General features: G+C 34.5%; 1 protein-coding gene across 2 annotated transcripts in view; it reads left to right on the top strand.

The window, feature by feature from the left end:
* The window catches only part of LOC133191161 (exocyst complex component 3-like), a 70333-nt gene that overhangs the window by 27924 nt on the left and 17462 nt on the right, over nucleotides 1-24947 (top strand). For both annotated transcript variants that reach the window (XM_061326871.1, XM_061326870.1), the window contains exons 14-20: nucleotides 1934-2000; nucleotides 13773-13865; nucleotides 15325-15418; nucleotides 17712-17782; nucleotides 18757-18917; nucleotides 23374-23451; nucleotides 24678-24830. In XM_061326871.1, the coding sequence (XP_061182855.1) occupies nucleotides 1934-2000; nucleotides 13773-13865; nucleotides 15325-15418; nucleotides 17712-17782; nucleotides 18757-18917; nucleotides 23374-23451; nucleotides 24678-24830 (717 nt within the window). The remainder of the gene's footprint in view (nucleotides 1-1933; nucleotides 2001-13772; nucleotides 13866-15324; nucleotides 15419-17711; nucleotides 17783-18756; nucleotides 18918-23373; nucleotides 23452-24677; nucleotides 24831-24947) is intronic.

Below are 24947 nucleotides of genomic sequence, written 5' to 3'. Positions count from 1 at the left end.
ATATTGCACAGTTAACAACACTCATATCACATGATAGATGAACTTATAGAACCAGTAAGATATGATATTGCATAGTTAACCACACTCTTATCACATGATAGATGAACTTATAGAACCAGTAAGATATGATATTGCACAGTTAACAACACTCATATCACATGATAGATGAACTATAGAATCAGTAAGATACGATATTACATAGTAAACTACACTTATATCACATGATAGATGAGCTATAGAACCAGTAAGATATGATATTGCAGTTATAACCACACTCTTATCACAGACGAACTTTTGAACCAGTAAGGATTGCACAGTTATAACCACACTCATGAATTACACAGAAATAGTAATATTTCATACTGTACAGTTTACCACACTTATATCACATGCAGCCATTCACAATGGGTCTGTAGATCAAAGTGTTGTTGATGATGTATTAGAGAACCTCTTAGGTGAAATGTGAAATAGCCCTAAAATACACTACACTTTTGTAGAAATTTTTACTGAGAAGTTTAAAATTATATTCCCAAAACTCAAAATAAAACAAGAATGTGTGAAATTAAAGGAAAGATGTGGTATACATGTATGTATTCCATATTACTTGAGAGGTTAGCATAAATATATAAATCTTCAGTGTTTTATATTGTTCTCTTTGTACACATCATTTTATTCTCAGCTAGAAGCCTATGATTATACATCATTGATTAATGTTAAATGGGAGGATAATTATAAATTACTAGCTCACATCTAGCATGATAAATGTGGGGTCATCTAAAAATTTTATTCACTAGCATTCTTGAGTCAGGTCTGACCAAAACATAATATATATGGTTTTAGGAAACTGTGTGCCTAGAAACAGATATGACTACAGAAGGCATACTGTAAATGTTTGTGAGAAATGTGTGTGAGATTGACACGAAATTCCAGCTCATGTTTATTAATAACTGCAAAAATAATATACAAAGATTTCTGTAACAGGAAACCTCTATCACTTGTTGCAGATTTTAAATTGGCTTATATTTGATAAAAAAAATTCATATGTTATAATTAGTTTACAGTATTTTGAGGTTTTTAATATACTGCGTATTTGAATTCTGTCAAGTAGTACTAAGAATATACATGTACTATGTTTTTAAAGTCCTAATATAGATGAATTGATTTTCACAAAGTGTGAAAGAACTGTTCATGGAAACTCAAGATTCCCACCTACATTTTACATGGATATAATTAAACTTTTGGCAATTTTGCTAAATAATATAGTTTTTTTTAATGCAACTTAGGTTTCATTAGTAATTGATAATTATATATATACAATTATTAATAAATAGTATTATTAATTAATAATTGATCAATTAATTCCAATACCAGAGTCAATTAAATTTTTGCTCTTGATGACAACTCTTTTTGAAAAGGGGGTATAGCATTTTGTCCATTAAAATCAGACTTTAAAGGGAACCACATTTAAAAATATTCATGGATTTGGATAAATGGCCACAATATTTCATTATGTGTAACTTATATAAAATCAATTATATCAAATTAATTAATTTAAATTTTGTAGTTTTGAATATATTTGAAATGATCATAAAATGGTCATTTTTGCAGTGTTTTGGTCTGTAAAGATGTGTTCCCCTGTGAAACATTTCCCTGGGAAATATGTTTTGAAAATATCCTTTTTCCATTGATTTCTGAAGAGAAATTTGTAAAATTTACCAAAAAAATAGAACTATCTCTCTTTTTTTTTTCAAATTAATTCAAAATTCTTTTTTTTTTTTTCCATATACCCGTAAATATACCGGTAAATATCCAAAAAAAAAAATAAAGAATAAAATTCAATTATGACAACTTTTGAAAATTGACCTGTAGGTAGGCAGCGAAACAGTGCAATTGTTCACAGTACTTTAACTATTTTAATGCATGCATTTTACAGATATCTAAAGACCATGAAGTTAAACATAATGGAATGGACCAAAAACTCACTGACACAAGACCAAAAGGTAAGGGAAAATGATTTCAATAATATTATAATATATACTTGTTGTTAATAGTATACTTGCTGAGTTGACTACCCCAACATACATATAATTCTATTCATCTGATTTTGATTTGAGAAACAGTGTTGCTATGGTTACTAATAATAGAATTAATTAAAGAATTTTATTCAAAATGCTATAAATGCACATATAACTTGATAAATTGACAACAATAAGATATATAATTTTATGGATCAGCTTTTGATATTAAGCAGTGTCATGGTTATTAAAAATAGAAATTTCTGTGAAATTCTTTCAGAAATGCTATGTATACTGTTCCTACAGTTTTTTTTGAGAAATTCTTTAAAAACACTACTCCAACAGTTTTGGCCCAATTTAAAGAAAACTTGCTACACAAGTAGAATACACTGAGTATGTTTTCTTTCATGCCTCATAATTGGCAGTACAGGAACTGTATAAAATAGTCTGAAAGCGTTTGAAGGTTTAAAATATTTTCAGGGAAGTTACAAAGGAAAGAAAGGATATAGTGAGAAAAATGAACATTGCACTGACAAAGAGAGTTTAACTCTTATGACTGGTCGTCTATTATTATAGCTTTTCTGTTATTGAGAAGAAGAGTTCCTTTACAGTCAAGCCTGTCATAGCCACCACATGTATTTAGCGACTTCCTGTCATATGCAACGTTAACCTTTAAATTTCCTCCCTAAAATTTTTAGGGCCCCTTTCTGTGGGTGCCCCATAATGGTCAGTCTGTCGTCCATCCATCTTTTCTGCTGTCTGTCTGTCCAATTTCATTTGTCCCAAGCATATTTTCTCTCTCCTTGGCCCAGTCAAGCCAGTGGGTAAAGGGTGTGACATGACCTTGAACCAATTTCCTTGATCATGTCAAGGTCATAAAACCTCTCAATAAAACCCTTGTCCAGAGCATATTTTCTCTCACTTTGGCCCAGTCAGGTTAAAACTTCACATGTAGAGTGCTCTTGGGTAGAGGGTTTCCAGTGTCCAGCTTGAGCGAAGTTTCTAAGTTAGCTAGTGGTCAAGGTTATAACAAATTGCCATAAAATTCTTTTCTAGAGCATAATTTCTCCCATTACCCCCAGGCTCAAACTTCCCCTAAAGGGTACAGTGCCTGTGGATAAAGGTCTCTCTTCCTAGTGTCCTTCGCTAAGAACGGGGCCCTTTGAGATGGTCACCATCTCAATAATGTCTAGTTTATTATATTCTACCTGTATTCATTTTCTGTCCTAAAGCAATTAAGCAACTTTCAGACCAGCTTTTGACATGAAAAGTAATAAAATGCCCCCCCCCCCCTTCACACTCTCACACCCTATTCACAGAAAAATGTTTACAGAAATATACTCATCAATGGAATAGTTCACAGTGTGTGATTTAGTATCAAGAGAAACTTATTAATATAAGAAACATATTAAAAGTAACTACAGATAAACTTTGAAATGAATTCAGCAAGAAGTGTATAAATGAAATGAATTCAGCAAGAAGTGTATAAAATTTGTGTATAAGCTAAATATACATAAAAGAAAAACTCATTTGCCATGCAGTTTCTTTGTGATTATCATTTTTTTATTTTTTTATTTTTTGGCATAAGTTGTCATGAGTAGTTTTTATCCTTAACACTCTCATGTAAGTGTGAAACACAATAAAACGAAGTTTAACCTGTTTTAGATTTTTTGAAAACTTAAAGCAATTAGAAATAAAAGCAATTTATACAAACAAATATTTATTGAATTTATTTTTTAGCAAGATTCAATAATTACTACTATCAATTAAGTATTTATGTATGTACTTCAAAAATTGCTGGAATATGATTCCCTACTACCTGTTATAGGTGTCCTTGCCTATGTATATTCCCATGTAAAATGATCATTGAATGTTATCCTATGCTTCCATAAACATAATAAAAGAATAAAATGCTAGACACAGATGAAATTAAAAGTTGATGCTCAGGGCTGTTGGCTGAAAACAAAACCTTACTGAAACACCCTGAAATTTAAAGAAATATGTCAAACACTGTCGAGGGATATTAATATAAATCTTGAGAAAAATCTTCAAATTGTCAAGAAAAAGAGATAAATTGGTGTAACCCCAAATACTCTGTTTCCAAGAGGATTTTTTTTAGTTATAAAAGCTTCAGGAAAAGATCAAGTAATTAAAAAGTGTCTACAGATTTCCAAATTCCATTTAATTTGCAATGCTTTTTCATATTGGAATCAATTTTTTCATGACCAATCCAAAGATATATATTTGAAGAAAAACATGGCATTGCAGAAAATTAAGTATGTAGGTGTTTTCTTTCAATGAAATATCAAAAAAGAAACCACTATAAAATGGCAAAATTTTTTTTTCACAATTGCGCAAGTAAAATAATACATTCCTTGACACATTCAAATCTTCCATGAAATAATGCTGCAAAGTATTCAAATAATAAAACTGGTATCTTAGGTATTGCATGGACTTAAAGAAAACAAGTCAAAAATGATACCAAAATAAAGTTTTTTTTAATGTGAAGTACAGGAAAATTTCATTGACACCATAATGGAAATTCCTGGTATTTTATGAACAGAAAAAAGAAGAACCATATAATTTGTTGAAAATGTTCACCTATTTTTCAACCCATTTTGGTGTAACAGTGTAAAGCATCTATGAGCCAAGGGAACAAAAATTATGAATTCCATGATCTCTGCCTCCCTGGGGCCAGAGGAGTGGGTCAAAACCATCAAAATTAATACAATCTTCTTTATCATTACTCAAGGGCTCTAACAGGCAAACTGTTGGCAAGATTTTAATTATGAATGAACTCTTCATCAAAACAGTGAAATTCATGGCCCAAGGGTTCAGGCTTCAGGGTGGGACTTAGTTGGCCATTTATTGAAAATGCATTATATTTTTTTTTAATCTTCACTTAATCTTTACTCATAAGCATATAACAAGCAAATTATTTGCATGAACATAATGGGCAATTAGCACTTTACAAAAATGATTAATTTCATGTCTCCCTTGTCCAGGGATCAGGCCCAAGGTTGGGGGTAAGTTAAGTTGCTTCTTCCTAAGTCCTGAACTTAAGCAGGCGAGTTGCATGATTCTGAAAGAGTACTCACTAAATTAAGATTTTGTCACATTAGTGCAGAGTTCTAGTTCCATGTGGGGCTATAGTGTCGTAGTCTGAGAACCTTGTGATACTCAGGTGACCATCAAGGCCCATGGATCTCTTTTTAGGTCACCTGAGTTTACTCAGGTGACCTATTGCTACATGTATCTGTTTTCATCCGTTGGAGTGCGTCATGCGTAGTGCGACGTGCATTAACAATTGAACATTTTCAGCTTCTTCTCTGAAACCATTTAACCAATTTTAACCAATTTTAACCAATTTTGGCATATAGCATCTATGGGTGAAGGGAAACAAAATTTGTGAATTTCATGGTCCCTGCCCCCCTGGGGCCTGAGGGGTGGGGCCTAAACCACTAAATTTAATGCAATTTTTAAAAATCTTCTTCTTTACTCCTGGACATCAAGCAGTCAAACTGTTGGCATGATTGTAATCAACATTGAGCCCTCTACCAAAATTGTGAAATTCATGGCCCCAGGGTGAGGGGTTCTGGTGTTAGGGAGGGGCTCCAAAGGTTACATAGTGAAAATGCATTAATTCTTCAAAAATCTTCTCCTCTGCTCCTGGGTATTAAGCCAATGAACTAGGTACATAGTTATGACGATGAAGAGTGCCTTTTCTAAAATTGTGAATTTCATGGCCCCTGGGTCAGGGGTTCTTGTGTTTGGGCGGGGTTCTATTGATTAATTAGTAAAAATGCATTAATGCTTTGAAAATCTTCTCCTCTACCTCTGATTACTTAGCAAACAAACTAAATGCAATGATATCAATGTAAATGTATTAAATATTATGATAAGTAAATGTTCCCTTTCTTTGCTCCTGAGTATCTAGGAGGCAGACACTAGTACACAATTGTAATAAGTGAGGCAAATGAGAGTTATTCCCCTTTGCTAGATTGTGTTAATCAAGAAATCCTTGTATATAATTTTAAATTAACAGGTTATTCGATTGAATGAGAATACAAGAAAGAATATTATATTTATAGAAACAAAATAAAAATGAATGTTTGGTTTAAATGAGCAAAGCATGCTCAAAGTCAGATTCTTGCCCGAAAATCAATATAAAAGATTGACATAAAGATTATTAATATATTTAATATCAAAAGTTGAATTTGTACACAGTGTGTTTAAAATGAGGTGATCTGTCTGACAGTGGATGACTTTTTATCAGGTAAAATCAAGGTTGACAAGAGACTCGATAAAGTTGTTTTATACTTTATCAAAGAAAACAAAGAATCACAGAGGGCCAAGGTGACTTGTTTTAATTAGTGACAAGTGGCAAATAGCAAAGTTATACAATGTATAGCCATGTACTGAATTGTAGCACTAGGCAAGTGACGTATCGGTATATTGAATACCTTATATAATGGGCAAGTGCTCATTGTATTTGTATATTTTGCATTCATTATCATCCCTCTAAGGCTTGGGAAAACCAAGTATGATCCCAAGGAGATCACTCAGGTCTAGCACACTACAATAAGCAAGGGTATTTTTACCAGATTTTTGAAATTCTTGGGCAACATTGCTTTGTCTGTCAGCTAATTTTGTTTTTAGCTCACCTGAGCTGAAAGCTCAAGTGAGCTTTTCTGATCACATTTTGTCCGGCGTCCGTCTGTCTGTCTGTAAACTTTTCACATTTTCGACTTCTTCTCAAGAACCACTGGGCCAATTTCAACCAAACTTGCTACAAAGTATCCTTGGGTAAAGGGGATTCAAGTTTGTTCAAATGAAAGGGCCACACCCTCTTTCAAGGGGAGATAATTAGGAATTAGTGAAAAAATAATGTCAACATTTAAAAATCTTCTTTTCAAGAGCCATAGGGCCAGGAAAGATGAAAGTCATGTGGAAGCATCCTCAGGTAGTGTACATTCAATTTTGTTAGGTCACCTGAGTCACTCAGGTGACCTATTGCTATCCGTTCTCGTCCGTCGGCGTGCGTCGTGCATCGTGCGGTGTGCGTCGTGTGTTAACATTTTGAACATTTTTAGCTTCTTCTCTGAAAACGCTTAACCAATTTCAACCAAATTTGGCATATAGCATCTATGGGTGAAGGGGAACAAAAATTTTGAATTTCATGGTCCCTGCCCCCCTGGGACCTGAGGGGTGGGGCTAAAACCACTGAAAATAATGCAATCTTTAAAAATCTTCTTCTTTACTCCTGGACATCAAGCAGTCAAACTGTTGGCATCATAGTAATAAGCATTGAGCCCTCTACCAAAATTGTGAAATTCATGGCCCCAGGGTCAGGGGTTCTGACGCTAGGGTGGGGCTATATAAATCATATAGTGAAAGTGCATTATTTCTTTGAAAATCTTCTTCTCTGCTCCTGGGTATTAAATAAAGTAACTAAGTACATAGTTATGAAGAGCAAGAGTGCCTCATCCAAAATTGTGAATTTCATGGCCCCAGGGTCAGGGGTTCTGGTGTTAGTGTGGGGCCCTATTGATTATGTAGTGAAAATGCATGAATTCTTTGTAAATCTTCTTCTCTGCTCCTGGGTATTAAATAAAGTAACTAAGTACATAGTTATGGTGAGCAAGAGTGCCTCATCCAAAATTGTGAATTTCATGGCCCCAGAGTCAGGGGTTCTGGTGTTAGTGCGGGGCTCTATTGATTATATAGTGAAATTGCATGAATTCTTTGAAAATCTTCTTCTCTGCTCCTGGGTATTAAATAAAGTAACTAAGTACATAGTTATGATGAGCAAGAGTGCCTCTTCCAAAATTGTGAATTTCATGGCCCCAGGGTCAGGGGTTCTGGTGTTAGGGCGGGGCTCTATTGATTTAATATAGGGAAAAGGCATCAATTCTTTGAAAATCTTCTTCTCTGCTCCTGGGTATTAAATAAAGTAACTAAGTACATAGTTATACTAAGTACATAGTTATGATGAGCAAGAGTGCCTCTTCCAAAATTGTGAATTTCATGGCCCCAGGGTCAGGGGTTCTGGTGTTAGGGCGGGGCTCTATTGATTTAATATAGGGAAAAGGCATTAATTCTTTGAAAATCTTCTTCTCTGCTCCTGGGTATTAAATAAAGTAACTTAGTACATAGTTATGGTGAACAAGAGTGCCTCTTCCAAAATTGTGAATTTCATGGCCCCTGGGTCAGGGGTTCTGGTGTTAGGGCGGGGCTCTATTGATTATATATTGAAAATGCATTAATTATTTGAAAATCTTCTTATCTCTCCTTGATATTAAATAAAGTAACTCAGTACATAGTTATGATGAGCAAGAATGCCTCTTCCAAAATTGTGAAATTCATGGCCCCTGGGTCAGGGGTTCTGGGGGGGTGGGGGGTGGAGAGAGAGCTCTATTGATTACATGTATATAGTGAAAATGCATAATTTCTTTCAAAATTTTTTATCAACTACTGGTTATAAACTAAAGAAACAAGTGCATAGTTATGATGAGAAAGGGTGCTTCTTCCAGAATTGTGAGTTCGTGGCCAATGGGTCAGATGTTGTGGTGTAAGGATGGGGCTTTATTTATTTAATAATATGGTGAAAATGCATTTCTTTGAAAATCGTCTATGCTTCTCTTGATGTTCAAGGCAAACAGAGTAAAAGTTTTAATATGCAAGGGTATTTTTACCAGAATTTTGAACACCTGGACCATTTAGTCAACTTTTCTGGTCCTGGCCAGGGCTCTATTAACTTGTATTCTACTGAGCAAAGTTATTTCCCTTTGCCATTCACCTTTGATAATTAATCAATTAACATAATGTATTTGAAAGCTTAATAGAATAAGAGAATTATGCAAGAAAATTTATTGTATAATAAAAAAAGTACTTTCATAGTTTTAATGACTTGGAAATAATAGATGAATAAAAATGAGACAAAAATAACTTATCTTTTTAAATGTTCTTCAACGGCCAAGAGAGGCCATTGTGAGAAGGAATAATATGGGGTTAAATAATAGACATTTTGTTAATAGTCTGCATGGGAATAGTGATAAATGGGGGGGGGGGGGGGGCAGATAGATACTAGACCAATTATTTTGTTGAAACTAATCATACTATTTTTCTTGCTGTTGGGCAACAAAGCTTCATTTATCAGTGTAATGAGTGCTCAAGCTTTAAATTCATGGCCCCTGGGTTCATGATTCAGGTCCTATGGCGGGGAACCTCTAAATTGTTGTATTGTACTCAGGTGACCGTTAAGGCCCTTGGGCCTCTTGTTCAAATCATGACCCCCGGGGGTAGGGCGGGGCCACAATGGAGGATCAAAGTTTTACATAGAAATATATAGAAAAAATCTTTAAAAATCTTCTTCTCAGGAACAGCAAAGCCATGATGAGTCATATTTATATGGAAGCATCCTCAGGTAGTGTAGATTCAAGTTTGTACAAACCATGACCCCCGGGGGTAGGGCGGAGCCACAATGGAGGATCAAAGTTTTACATAGAAATATATAGGAAAAATCTTGAAAAATCTTCTTCTCAAGAACAGCAAAGCCATGATGAGTCATATTTATATGGAAGCATCTTCATGTAGTGTAGATTCAAGTTTGTTAAAATCATGACCCCAGGGGGTAGGGCGGGGGCCACAATGGAGGATCAAAGTTTTACATAGAAATGCATGTATATAGGAAAAATCTTTAAAAATCTTCTTCTCAAGAACAGCAAAGCCATGATGAGTCATATTTATATGGAAGCATCTTCAGGTAGTGTAGATTCAAGTTTATTAAAATCATGACCCCAGGGGGTAGGGCGGGGGCCACAATGGAGGATCAAAGTTTTACATAGAAATATATAGGAAAAATCTTTAAAAATCTTCTTCTCAAGAACAGCAAAGTCATGATGAGTCATATATATATGGAAGCATCTTCAGGTAGTGTAGATTTAAGTTTATTAAAATCATGACCCCAGGGGGTAGGGCGGGGCCATAATGGAGGATCAAAGTTTTACATAGAAATATATAGGAAGAATCTTAAAAAATCTTCTTCTCATGAACAGCAAAGCCATGATGAGTCATATTTATATGGAAGCATCCTCAGATAATGCACATTCAAGTTTGTTCAAACCATGACCCCTGGGGGTAGGGCATGGCCACAATGGAGGATCAAAGTTTTACATAGAAATATATAGGAAAAAATCTTTAAAAATCTTCTTCTCATGAACAACAAAGTCATGATGAGTCATATTTATATGGAAGCATCCTCAGGTAGTGTAGATTCAAGTTTGTTCAAATCACGACCCCCGGGGGTAGGGTGTGGCCACAATGGACTATCAAAGTTGTACATAGAAACATATAGGAAAAATCTTCTTCTCAGGAACAGCAAAGTCCAGATTGTTCATATTTATATGGAAGCATCCTCAGGTAGTGTAGATTCAAATTTATTCAAATCATGACCCCCGGGGATAGGGCAGGGCCACAATGGAGGATCAAAGTCTTACATAGAAATGTATAGGAAAAATTTTAAAAATCTTCTTCTCAGGAACAGCAAAGCCCTGATTGATCATATTTATATGGAAGCATCCTCAGGTAGTGTAGATTCTATTTTGTTCAAATCATGACCCCCGTGGGTAGGATGGGGCCACAATGGAGGATCAAAGTCTTAAATAGAAATATATAGGAAAATATCATCTTCTGAAGAACTGCAAACCATGATTAGTCATTTTGATATGGAAGCATCCTCAGGTAGTGTAGATTCAATTTTTTTCAAATGATGACCCCCAGGGGTTGGATGGGGCCCATTGGGGGATTGGAAGTTTTACATAAGAACATATAGAAAAAATATTTCTTCTCAAGAACAGGAAAGCTATGTTTAGTCATATTGATATGGAAGCATCCTCAGGTAGTGTAGATTCAAGTTCAAATGATGACCCCTGTGATAGGGAGGAGCCACAATGGAGGATCAAATTTTTACAAAGGAATATATGGGAAAATTTTTTTTTAAAATCTTCGAATTCTCAAGTACAATAAAGCCATTTGTTATATTGACATGGAAGCATCATCAGGTAATTTAAAATTCAAGCCCCCCCCCCCACCCCCAGGTAATCTTTTCAATACTGAACTGATTTGTGCTTTTGCCTAGCCAATGTGCTCAGGTGAGCGATGTGGCCCATGGGCCTCTTGTTACTTCTGTGGATACTTTACAGTGTTGTATTATACTCAGGTGACTGTTAAGGCCCTTGGGTCTCTTATTGTTTTTTCATTCAGTACTTCAGTACACTCTGAAAGCTTTAGAAAATTTTCACAATTCTCACTCTGTATATACAATATGTTTAAATGATAATCTGTCATTGAGATTTAGCAAGGCCATGATAATTAAGGCACATTAAGCAATAAACTAATGATTTATATACATTACTACATAGGTGAATGATGGTTGAAAAAAGACCACCAAATAGTTTTTAGGTCACCTGAGTCACTCAGGTGACCTATTGCTATCTGTTTTCGTCCGTCGTCGTCCGTCGTGCGTTAACTTTTGAACATTTTTAACTTCTTCTCTAGAACCGCTCAACCAATTTCAACCAAATTTGGTATATAGCATCTACGAGTGAAGGGGAACAATAATTGTGAATTTCATGGTCCCTGCCCCCCCGGAGTGGGGCTAAAACCACCAAAAATAATGCAATCTTTAAAAATCTTCTTCTTTACTCCTGAACATCAAGCAGTCAAACTGTTGGCATCATTGTAATAAGCATTGAGCCCTCTACCAAAATTGTGAAATTCATGGCCCCAGGGTCAGGGGTTCTGGCCCCAGGGTTGGGCTATATAGTTCTGGTGTTAGGGCGGGGCTCTATTGATTATATAGTGAAAATGCATTAATTCTTTGAAAATCTTCTTCTCTGCTCCTGGGTATTAAATAAAGGAACTAAGTACATAGTTATGATGAGCAAGAGTGCCTCTTCCAAAATTGTGAAATTCATGGCCCCAGGGTCAGGGGTTCTGGTGTTAGGGCGGAGCTCTATTGATTACATAGTGAAAATGCATTAATTCTTTGAAAATCTTCTTCTCTGCTTCTGGATATTTAATAAAGTAACTAAGTACATAGTTATGATGAGCAAGAGTACCTTTTCCAAAATTGTGAATTTCATGGCCCCAGGGTCAGGGGTTCTGGTGTTAGGGCGGGGCTCTATCAACTATATAGTGAAAATGCATTAATTCTTTGAAAATCTTCTCCTCTGCTCCTGGGTATTAAGGTGATAAACTAAGTACATAGTTATGATGAGGAGGTAGGCCTCTTCCAGAATTGTGAAAGCCATGGCCCCTGGGTCAGGGGTTCTGGTGTTAGGGCAGGGCTCTATTGATTATACATGTATAGTGAAAATGCTTTAATTCTTTGAAAATCTTCTTCTCTGCTACTGGAGACTATTTAAACAAACTAAGTGCATGGTTATGATGCATAAGGATGCCTTTTGAAAAATTGTGAATTTCATGGCCCCAGGGTCAGTTGTTCTGGTGTTAGGGTGGGACTCTATTGATTATATAGTGAAAATGCATTGATTCTTTGAAAATCTTCTTCTCTGCTACTGGAGATTATTTAAACAAACTAAGTGCATGATTATGATAAACAAGGATGCCTCTTTCAAAATATTTAAATATATGGCCTCAGTTTTTGGGGTTCTTGAGGACCGGGGGGGGGGGGGGGGATTATATAGTGAAAAAGCATTAATTCTATTAATTAATCATTAACTAATCCTGTCTGCTCCTTAGTGTTGAGCTGATAAATAAATTGCTTAGCTATGATGAAAATGGGAGCTTCAAACAGAATTTTTAAATCTTGTGGTCCTAGGGTCAGGGTTCTGGCATAACGGGGGGGGGGGGGGGGGGGGGGGGGCTTTTGATAATATAGTGGAAAAGTGTTAATTCTTTGAAGTCCATAGTTATGATGATGAGGGTAACTCTTCCAAATCTGTAAATTTCTTGACCCTTGGTCTTGGGTTCTGGTGTTAGGGTAAGGCTTTGTTGAATCTGTAGTGAAAATGCATTGTACCTGTGATATTCTTCTCTGCTTCTGGGCATATCGGAGGCAAACTGAGTAAAAGTTTAAATGATATGAGTAAGCATATTTCTACCAGATTTTTAAACATCTGGACCATTCGTCTAAGCATTCTGGTCTTGGGCAGGGCTCTATTAACTTGTATTCTACTGAGAGAAGTTATTCCCCTTTTCCATTCACCTTTGATAATCAATCACTGTAAATAATGTATTTGAAAGGTTAATAGAATAAGATAATTATGCAAGAATGTTTATCGTATAATTAAAAAAGTACTTTCTTAGTTTTAATAATCAGGTAGACCTGTAAGTAATAGATAAATAAAAATGAGACAAAAATAACTTATCTTATTAAAAGTTCTTCAAAGACCATAAGAGGGGTCAATGCTAGAGGTATTAATATGGGTTTAAAAATAGTACAGAAGCACTAATAGTTTGTTAATAGTCTGCATGGTGATAGTGTTAAGTGGGGGACATATTAGAACTTAATTTATGAGTTGATACTGAATACTAGACTAATTATTTTGTTGATCCTGATCTTCCTACTTCTCTTGCTTTAGGGCAACAAAGCTTCATCTGTCAGTGTATTTAACTTCTAAATTGTTGTATTATACTCAGGTGACCGTTAAGGCCCTTGGGTCTCTTGTTTCTTTGTTATAGATTGTATAGGTGGAGTAAATTGTCAATAGATAATTTAATGCTTGATTTCAGGACTGGTATCGTGATGAACATCCAGACGCTGATGGAGATGGATATTATTCAACCTCCCTCCCTGTCATCATATTCCAGATGATGGAGCAGAATGTAAGACCGTCCCAGAAGTACTGGGAGTAGTTGTTAGTTTATATTTAGTACTGGGAGTAGTTGTTAGTTTGTATAAATATTTCACATGGATTTGATAGTATCATATGATATCAATGCTGATTTTATTTATTTCTCAGAGAGATGTCATTTAAGAATGAAATTTATTTATTTTTAGCTCAACGAAGTTGAGGCTCCAAGGCAAATTAATAAAACTTAGCTGAGCTCACTTTGTATCTCAGTCTCACTTTTCCACTATCAATTCTTTTGTAAAAGTGAGAGTGAGATCAAAAAGTGAGCTCATCTAAGTGTTATGGCCCTCGAGCCAGATGAGCTTATGCCTTATCCTCAGTGTTGGTGTTGGCATCCTGGTTAAAGTTTTAGGAGCAAGTTCATTCCCAAGTACATTGTACATGTAACTATAATCCCTAATTGGACCAAACTTGCATGGAAGATGCATCTAGGGGTGGACACTACCAGACTTGCTTTGGATGCTTGATCTGGCCTACATTTTCTGTGTATAGGTTAAGGTTTTTGGAGCAGGTCTATTACAGATCTACCTAGTAACTGTAAGTCTTACCTAGACCAAACTTGCTTGGATAATGCATCTAGAGATTGCTGCATCTGACCTACATTTTTCAGATGAGTGACTATTAATCCTTTCTTGGACCAATCTTGCATGGATGATGCATTTAAGGATGGAGAGTAATAGACTTGCTTCACATGCTAGATCTGGCCTACATTTTCAGGATTAGAGACCAGGTTTATACATGTAGAGCAGGTCCATTCCCAAATAATTATTTGACTTTTTATGAATAAACTTGTATGGATGATGCATCCAAGGATAGACTTACATTTTCTGGATGAGTAAGTTTTTGAAGCAGGTACAATCCCAAGTAACTTTAAGTCATAACTAGACAAAACTTGTGTGGATATTAATTTCATCATTCACACTAACAAGAAAAATTTGGTGAGATATGCCTTACTTATAGATAACATTCCTGGAGATTAGCTTCATAATCTTTGATTATCTATGTTTGACTTAACGATTATGGAGATCTTACCTGTAATGATCTTTACAGTATTTGCATTAATTTACACCACATTTTCCCACAGAATTCAGTTGCTTCATACCATAATCAACATTTCACACAAAATGCTTGATTTCACTAAATTATAAATGTAACTATGTCCCAGATCTATAAATACAGACAATAAGATTTTAAAAAATAATTACTGTTAGAAAAAAATAACTGTTTTACTCTTTTTGTCAAAAATTTTGGTGATGACAAAGAAACTATGATTTTAATTATTAAGGATATTTCAGGATTAATCTCAGAGGAGAAAAATCAGCCTTTTTTATGTTTCTCATTAAAGTACAAAGTTGCCAGTCTTCCAGAATGCAATTACAAATTAAATATCACAAACAAGTTTTTTCTCTATATTCTATTATTTTTTTTAGCTTCAAGTTGCCCAAATGATAGGAGAAGATATGGTTAAAAAAGTAATAGAATTATTTACAGATGAACTAGCACACTATGCCAAGGAATACAAGGGTAGGTCCAAGATAAAAGGTACTTCAAAATATTTTTTTTAAGAAGTGAAAAAAGTTTTATAATACATCTGTAAATATAGTTGGATTGTTATAAACTGTCTACTGGATATAGTTTTATAATACATCTGTAAATATAGTTGGATTGTTATTAACTGTCTACTGGATATAGTTTTATAATACATCTGTAAATATAGTTGGATTGTTATAAACTGTCTACTGGATATAGTTTTATAATACATCTGTAAATATAGTTGGATTGTTATTAACTGTCTACTGGATATAGTTTTATAATACATCTGTAAATATAGTTGGATTGTTATAAACTGTCTACTGGATATAGTTTTATAATACATCTGTAAATATAGTTGGATTGTTATAAACTGTCTACTGGATATAGTTTTATAATACATCTGTAAATATAGTTGGATTGTTATTAACTGTCTACTGGATATAGTTTAATATGATGGTCAAATGTCAGTAGATGTACCATAGTTAGTATCCCTCATCAAGATAAGGGTGTCCTGTAGTAATCTACAAGGTCATCTGTCAGTCAAAAGTATTTAATGACTTTATAACTAGAGTATTTTACAATCTACAGGCTTCATATTTACTATATAGATGGGAGATTGTTTAGAAGAAAACATCTAGTACTTATTATGGGGTCACTTGGCTAGAGGTCAAGGTCAATAATCAAAACTTTTTTTGACTACTGTAAAATCACATATTTTCATGCCATCAAATTTTTGTGGTTTGAGGAAAAAATATTGGTTCTTGGGGATTAAATTTCGTGGATGGAGAATTGTTGAGTAGATATATATATATATATAGAAAGCACAAAGAAATTCACTTTTATAAGGATACCCACTTCCGCCCCAGCCCGGGGTTGAACTCTCGACCTATGGAATCTGTCTCCTAGCAGTATAGGTACAGCGCGCTAGACCGCTCGGCTATCTAGGCAAGTCAAAAAACTTGCTTTCGATGCCAATGGAATTTTCGCAGCGCTGCTCTACACTACATGGTCATTGAGAATGGAAGTGAGATACAGTTATTTGGACATTAGTTTTATTAGAGGATCATTACCAATACACATTGTAATGAGATTAATTTTTTATTTATAAAACACATTTTACAACAACTCTTAAACTAACATAAATGCCCTAAGTGAAGAAATATTAATATAGAAAGCACAAAGAAATTCACTTTTTGATTAGCAATTTTCATACAAATAGCATTGTCTTTAAGACAATGCTATTTGTATGAAAATTGCTAATCAATGGCTTGAAAAATATTTATATCATGCCATGGATATGACCAGGGCATATAGTGTTTGTCATAGATCAGTCCTTCTGTTTGTCATAGGGACCACATGTATTTAGCTACTTCCTGTCATTTGCATATATTTAAGTTGGGACCACTTATGCATTTAAATTTTTCAATACTGAACTGATTTTACTTTTTTCCTAGCCACAGTGGTCAGTTGGGCAATGGGCCCATGGGCCTCTTGTCTAATTTAGATTTGTCCACTGTTTATTGGCATTATCATCTTTGTCATCTCCAATTTTATCTTCATCTCAAGAACCACCTAGTTAAATTCAACCAAACTGGCCACAAGGCATCCTTGGATGAAGGACATTCAAGTTTGTTTCAATGAAGGGTTATGCCCTCCTTCAAGATGATTAACAAATAGTGAAAATTAAGTATGCTCATTTAAAAATCTTCTCTAAAACCACTGAGTCAGAAATGGGAAAATTATTTGGAAGCTTCCTGATATAGTGCAGAGTCAAATTTGTACAAATCTTGAACCCGGGGGAAGGGTGGGGCCAAAACTAGAGAACAATGTTTTACATGGGAAAAAATGTTTTAAAATCTAAAATCAGGGAGCAATTTTTCACCTTGTGCATGTTTAGTTCTTCTGCAGAAGAGGAAAGTAATGTTAGTTGTGATGACATGAAAGCATTCTAAGGATATGATGGTTCAAGTAATGTTATGTCATGATACTTTGGGGCTAGGGTGGGGCCACAATATTAGGCAAGAATTTTTCATGGGAATAAAAATTAAATCTCATGATTAAGAACAGGAGGGTCAAGGCCTAGGGGACTCAAGTGAGTGTTGTGGCCCATGGGCCTCTTGTTTTTTTTGTTTTTTTTTTCCTATTCTCAAAAGATCAGTTTTATGGTACATCTATTGACTACAATAATAATACTGCATTTGTTTTATTGTATGAACTTATTAATAGAAAGAAAAAGATATCAATATGAGAATTTTATGTGAATATATTCTCTTCTATCTGCTAGGTGCCATTCAAAGCTATAAGGAAAGACATCTACAGGACCGAAGTGTACCCAAGTTCTTCCTGCATTACATGGTATGCTTAGAAAGAAAATCTGAATGGAAATATAGCTACATGTATATATATCATTATACCTAAATCTGTAATTGAAGTTAAAATTTATGTTTAGATAAATATACAAGTTTTCTTGAGTAGTTTGACAAAAATATCTAATATCAATGATAGTTATTAAAAAGACAATGTTCCTGGAAATGAAAGGACAGTTGAACTAATAATCATAGAATTAACTTAAAATTGCCATTGAAAAGTATGTGATATTTTTTTCCATATATATGCCCTGTTCACAGGAGTGTTCATTAAATTTTAACTTCCATGAAAATTTTTGTGAAGTAAAACAATGCAAATTAATCAAACTCATGTAAATTAAATAGCATTCAAACAATAGTTAATGCAAAGTAAACTAATGCGCATTAAAAAATTTTGATGATACATGTAGTAATGCTATGATGACCTCATTTGCAAATTTTGTCACCTTATGCTGTATCTGTACATAATTTTAGTTATTATTATAGTTAGTTTTTCACTAATAAAAAGTGTAAAGACCTATATCTTATCCAACATGTGGCATGTGTCTTAATTTTACCATTACACATGCATGAAATTTAATTTGCATTAGCTTTGCTTAGAGTTCAGAGGAAGTCATGTAATTAAAATTAAACTAATTTGCATTAAATGCCAGTGAACACAATTAATGCACATTCAATATGCAATAAGTTACATTTAATTTGGATTGAAATCTCAATGTGAACAGGACAATACTTTGAAATCAGTAATTTTTTGAGGGGTTTAATTTTCGTTCTTTTTGAGGTAGGAAGAGACCCACACATTCATGTTCACTAAGAAATGCAATATTTTCTATGTATAACTACACGATTCTTCATCCACAACATCAAATCCCCTCAAATCCTTAAACCACAAAAAAATTAACCCCACGGAAATATATTATTTTACAGTAGATTACAAAGATTACACGACATTCCTATTTGTAGATTGCAAATACAAATAACTGTATTGCGTTTGGAGAATACATGACACAGCTGAGGAAGCGATACCTGAAGGAGGAGCTCGACAACAAGGATGAGCTCATCTACATCAGAAAGGACCGATTCCAGACACTCACCGACGAGTTCAACAGAATAGGAAGTTTTGGGTAGGTTTTTAGCTCTACTGGTCAGAGACCAGAAGAGCTTATGCGATAGTAAGGTGTCCGTCGTCCGTCCGTCTGTCTGTCTGTCTGTCTGTCTGTCCGTCTGTCTGTAAACAATTTTTCAAAACGCTACTCCTCCTACAGTTATGGTCCGATTTCAATATAACTTGGCACACAAGTAGACTACACTAAGATACATAATTTAGTGCATCGGTTTTTGATTTCGATGGACGGTGTTGCCGTGGTTACTAAAAATAGAAATTTCTGTGAAATTCCTTTAAAACGCTACTCCTCCTACAGTTTTGGTCCGATTTCAATATAACTTGGCACACAAGTAGACTACACTAAGATACATAATTTAGTGCATCGGTTTTTGATTTCGATGGACGGTGTTGCCATGGTTACTAAAAATAGAAATTTCTGTGAAATTCCTTTAAAACGCTACTCCTCCTACAGTTTTGGTCCCATTTCAATATAACTTGGCACACAAGTAGACTACACTAAGATACATAATTTAGTGCATCGGTTTTTGATTTCGATGGACGGTGTTGCCATGGTCACTAAAAATAGAAATTTCTGTGAAATTCCTTTAAAACGCTACTCCTCCTACAGTTTTGGTCCGATTTCAATATAACTTGGCACACAAGTAGACTACACTAAGATACATAATTTAGTGCATCGGTTTTTGATTTCGATGGACCGTGTTGCCATGGTTACTAAAAATAGAAATTTCTGTGAAATTCCTTTAAAATGCTACTCCTCCTACAGTTTTGGTCCCATTTCAATATAACTTGGCACACAAGTAGACTACACTAAGATACATAATTTAGTGCATCGGTTTTTGATTTCGATGGACGGTGTTGCCATGGTTACTAAAAATAGAAATTTCTGTGAAATTTCTTTAAAACGCTACTCCTCCTACAGTTTTGGTCCCATTTCAATATAACTTGGCACACAAGTATACTACACTAAGATACATAATTTATTGCATCGGTTTTTGATTTTGATGGACGGTGTTGCCATGGTTACTAAAAATAGAAATTTCTGTGAAATTCCTTTAAAACGTTACTCCTCCTACAGTTTTGGTCCGATTTCAATACAACTTGGCACACAAGTAGACTACACTAAGATACATAATTTAGTGCATCGGTTTTTGATTTCGATGGACGGTGTTGCCATGGTTACTAAAAATAGAAATTTCTGTGAAATTCCTTTAAAACACTACTCCTGCTACAGTTTTAGTCTGCTTCTAATATAATTAGGCATACAAGAAGACTATACTAAGATACATAATTTATTGCATTGCTTTTTGAATTCGATGAACAGTGTTGCCATGGTTACTTAAAATAGAAATTTCTGCGAAATTCCTTTAAAACGTTACTCCTCCTACAATTTTGGTCTGATTTCAATCTAATTTGGCACACAGTTAGAATACACTACGATACATAATATGTATTTCTGTTTTTTTTTATTTGGGTGAGTGGTGTTGTCATGGTTACCGGTACTAAAAATAGAAATTTCCGTGAAATACTTTCAAAACGCTACTACTCCTAGTTTTCATTTGATTTCAATATAACTTGTCACAAAAGTAGACTACATTAAGATACATAATTCTATTTATTGTTGCATGTTGCAATGTTTCAAATCCAAGTGCTACTTTTCTTTTGTTATACAAACAGACCAGTAGAGCTACAGTCTCATCAGAGACTTCTGGTTTAGCTCTTCTGAGCCAAAGGCTCAAAGAGCTAATGCTATGGCCATTTGTGCGGTGTGCGTAAACTTTTTAGAATATGGGGCATAACTCAAGAACCCCTTGGCCAATTATTATCAAATTTGTCACAGGGTATCCTTGGCCCAAGGGCTTCCTTTTGTACTAAAACTAGGATTGTGACCCTTAAACAAGGGGAGATAATTAGGAAAATAGAAACAAAAGTACTGGTTGCTAAAAAATCTTCTTCTCAAGAACCACTGGGCAGATTATCACCAAACTTACACAAAAGGATGAGGATATGTTGTAGATTAAAATTTGCATGGGGATTTACCCTGGGGCAAAGGGCAGGGTCTCAAGATCACTTCAAAGTTGACCAAAAATTACATTTTATTAAAATGTTGATATTTTGCTTACTATAAGGACTAGGATCATCAAATCTTGTCAGTTGATGCATCTAAGGACTTTGTATCATGTTGACTCAAAAGTAGGTCACAGTGACCTACTTTTTAAATTTTGCGGCCATTCTTTTTCAAAATGATTTAGAGGCATATTTTGAACAATTTAAGGCCTATGATCATCAAACTTTGTCAGTTAATGTATCTTGGGTCCCCAAGGTTGTCAATGAAAAAGTAGGTCACCTTGACCTACTTTTTGGACTTTATGGCTAATCTTTTTCAAAACAATATAGGTCATTAATTCGAATACCGAGAGGTTTAGAATCATTAAATCTTGTAAGATGATGCATCTTGAGGCCATAAAACATATTTATTAAAAGGTAGGTCACAGTGACCTACTTTTTGAACTTTGCAGGCATTTGATTTCAAAGCGTTTTAGAGGAATAATTTGGACATTTTAAGGCCTATGATCATAAAACTTTGTAAGTTGATGCATCTTGGGTCCTCAAAAAAGGTCAACTGAAAAGTAGGTCACCATGACCTACTTTTCAATTTATATGACTATAATTAAATATTTCAGGTACTAATTGGCTTAGAATCATCAAACCTTGTCAGTTGATGCATCTTGGGTCTTCGGAGTAGGTCAACTAAAAAGTAAGTCACCGTGACCTACTTTTGAAAATTTATGGCTTTAATTAAATATTTTGTAATTGGCTTTGAATCATCAAACTTTGTCAGTTGATGTATCTTGGGTCCTTGGAGTACAACAACTGAAAATAGGTCACCGTGACCTACTTTTGAAAATTTATGGCTTTAATTAAATATTTTGGGTACTAATTGGCTTAGAATCATCAAACTTTGTCAGTTGATGCATCTTGGGTCCTTGGAGTACAACAACTGGAAAGTAGGTCACTTTGACCTTCTTGTAAAATTTTATGGTTATAATTTAAAAAAATATTTTGGTATTAATTGGCTTAGAATCATCAAACTTAATTGATGGGTCCTCAGAGAATGACAAGTGATAAGTAGGTCACGATGATCAACTCTCAGGTACTAATTGGCTTAGAATCATCTTGGGTTCTCAGAGTGTGAATTGGAATTTCAAGGGTTTATCTAAATATACAGGATACTTAGAGGCTTCAAATACAAGTGATAGGTTGTACAGTTTATCAGAAGAGTGATTCGAGGCCCTTGGGCCTCTTGTATTTGATTACCTGAGCCAAAGGTCTGATTTAAGTTTGTTAGTCTAACTTTATAACTTTCATGTTCAGTAACTTCCAGAACAATAATGCTGCTTGATTTAAAACAACTCTGGGTTAATTAAGGGGGGGTTAAATTTGTCATAGGGGAGAAATTTATTGACTTAGTAATAGTAAGGTGGAGTCCTTTAAAAATCCTAGTAGAATAACTGGACTACAACAACAAAAGCTGAAAGTTTATTGAAATTATGGCCTCTTGAGGCTACAATAAGTTGTCAAAGTTAGACAGGAATGGGAATGGAAATCATCATAAGAATTACCCAAATTAGCAAGACAACAGTAAGTCAAATTAATATTTAAGCATCCTCATTCAGACCCCCTTTACACTGTATGCAGACTGTGCTATGACTTAAAATCTAGCTTGATCATGAAAGGTCTTTGCAGAGTTGTGGCAGGGTCTTTAGGAGTGTATTAAGACAAAGTAGGATTGCCATTATGTGTAGAGAGTGAGGAAGAGTTAAAACAATCTGAGCATGCATACACATAAAATTCACATAACAAAAGTTATGGTCTTTGATAGTGATAGTGACTGCATATAAAAGTTAAGAAAGGATCAAGTTGCAGCATTTGCTTTGTAGACTAAGGGAAAGTATGGCTTGAACATAAATAGGTTGAAAATCAAGTGGCTATGCTCACCTCATTATCAAGCTATTATCCTTTTATTTTGCACCGCTTCCTCTACATGCCAACTCTATGAGAATGTGAAGTCATCTATTTATCTTGTGAAGTAACAAAATATTACTGACAGGAAAGGTTCTCTTTAATATGGTCGAAGTATTAAAAAATTGGTAATAGTGAAAATTGAAAATGTCAGGAAACAAACAATAATGAAAGAAGAGTATTGAGAGGGGTTTATATTTTATCTACTTCAGCTCATAAAGGTATAGTATATATGTGGAATTTAAATAGTAATCCATCTCACAATATACAGGGGAAAAAAGCTATGACATCACCAACAACAACAAAAAAAAAACCTTATTGCAATCGAATTATACTCACAGTAGCTTCGCTACTGCAAAATAATTCCAGAAGCATATACATGTACTTTAAAGAAAAAACTTTGATCATGTTCATCAAATCTTTTACTTTTGCAGAGCAAATTGTATATTGGAAGAAGTATTCATTGACCTCAAAAACATCAAATGCTTTGAGGAGCTTATGACCAAACAATGGTAGGCATTTTCAACTCATTTCTTGGAAATCAATATACACTGTCTGACTTTTAAAATTACACAAACCACTAAAAAACAGGGTATTGAAATCCATGTAGTAGGAAGAGGCATGATCTATTTATATTCACATTCAGTTTAATTTTCTTTATGAAATTTGAATTGGAAATCTACAACATCCAATACCCTATACAATAACACATGCGAAACCTTTTCACTGCACATTAGAATACACAGTAGAAACTATATGCATTTTCAATACTCTAGGAACACCAAAATGTATATTGTTTTAGCTCAATTTAATTTAAAGCAATTACCCTATTAAACATTGTGAAAATGTAACAATAGTATGTTTAAAATTAAATTGTCTTTCTTTTCACGAGCAATATTCATTTGCACTATTTAACTTTCCACGTCACAACGGCTCTTACAAAGCAGTTCTGAAAGGCGCTAAATTCATAACAAGGATTAACGAAATTAACAATTATGAAGAGAGAAAAATTGGAGAATGTAAATTATATGTATTGAATTTTTATTTTTGGATGTCGTTGGTCCTGTAACAGAACCTGTTCATTCTGACAAATTATCAAATTACAGGGCTAATGTGCAATATGATAATATGTTGGCACGGACAGGTGCTGTTATAGGACTGACGACATCCAAAAATAAGAATTCAATGTTTAAATACTGTAGATTCCTTATTTTTCGCGAGTACTTATTATCGCGAAATGGCTTTTTAATGTCAAATCGCGAGAACAATAATTCGCGAGTGGACGGTTGATCAAGGGATTTTACATTGATTTCAGCATCATAAAAATAAACGCGGGTAATTTTATTTCGCGAATGGTGCTTCTCGCGTAATTACGCGATAATTAATTCCTCGTGTATATTTAGGAACCTACAGTATTACACACAGGTTTGAAATCTGAGTCAATCACAGACACACACACACACACCCTCACACACACAAATATTTCTTTGACTGTAAAAAGGTGACATTAAACCACTATTGACTGGTAAATCTTGAATATAAAACTACAACTTCAAAATCTTAAGCATTACACACCTGGTAAGTTGTGAATAAAACATTATGTACAACCTGATACAACATGAACATTAACGTGTCGAGATTCACCTTGGATAATCTGTCCAAACGTTCAGATAATGTAAGTGCCAGCTCTCTGTAAAGACAAGTGTAGAGAATTGTTATACTGAGTCTTATTTGACAGGCAACAGAGCACACATGCTGTGGAGGTGATATGTGCCACCTGGAATGACTACAGTGTGGATTTTGTCCACTTAAAGCCTGTTTTCCACACAGCTTTGGTGGAGGAAGGACAGAGAAGGGTTCTAAAGGAATATCTTAAAGCACTTCTGTCCAAGTAAGAATATTTAAAATCTCGTCTGTCCAAGTAAGAATACCTAAAATCTCTTCTATTCACATAAAAATACTTGAAATCACCTCTGTCAAAGTAAGAATAACTGCACGAAATCACTTC

This window comes from Saccostrea echinata, unplaced genomic scaffold (assembly GCF_033153115.1).
Source record: "Saccostrea echinata isolate AGI-Se365-2 ecotype Australia unplaced genomic scaffold, CSIRO_AGI_Sech_v1 ptg000023l, whole genome shotgun sequence".
Taxonomy (NCBI): Eukaryota; Metazoa; Mollusca; class Bivalvia; order Ostreida; family Ostreidae; genus Saccostrea; species Saccostrea echinata.
Note: the sequence above shows the minus strand (reverse complement) of the source record. Positions and strands in the feature narration are given on the sequence as shown.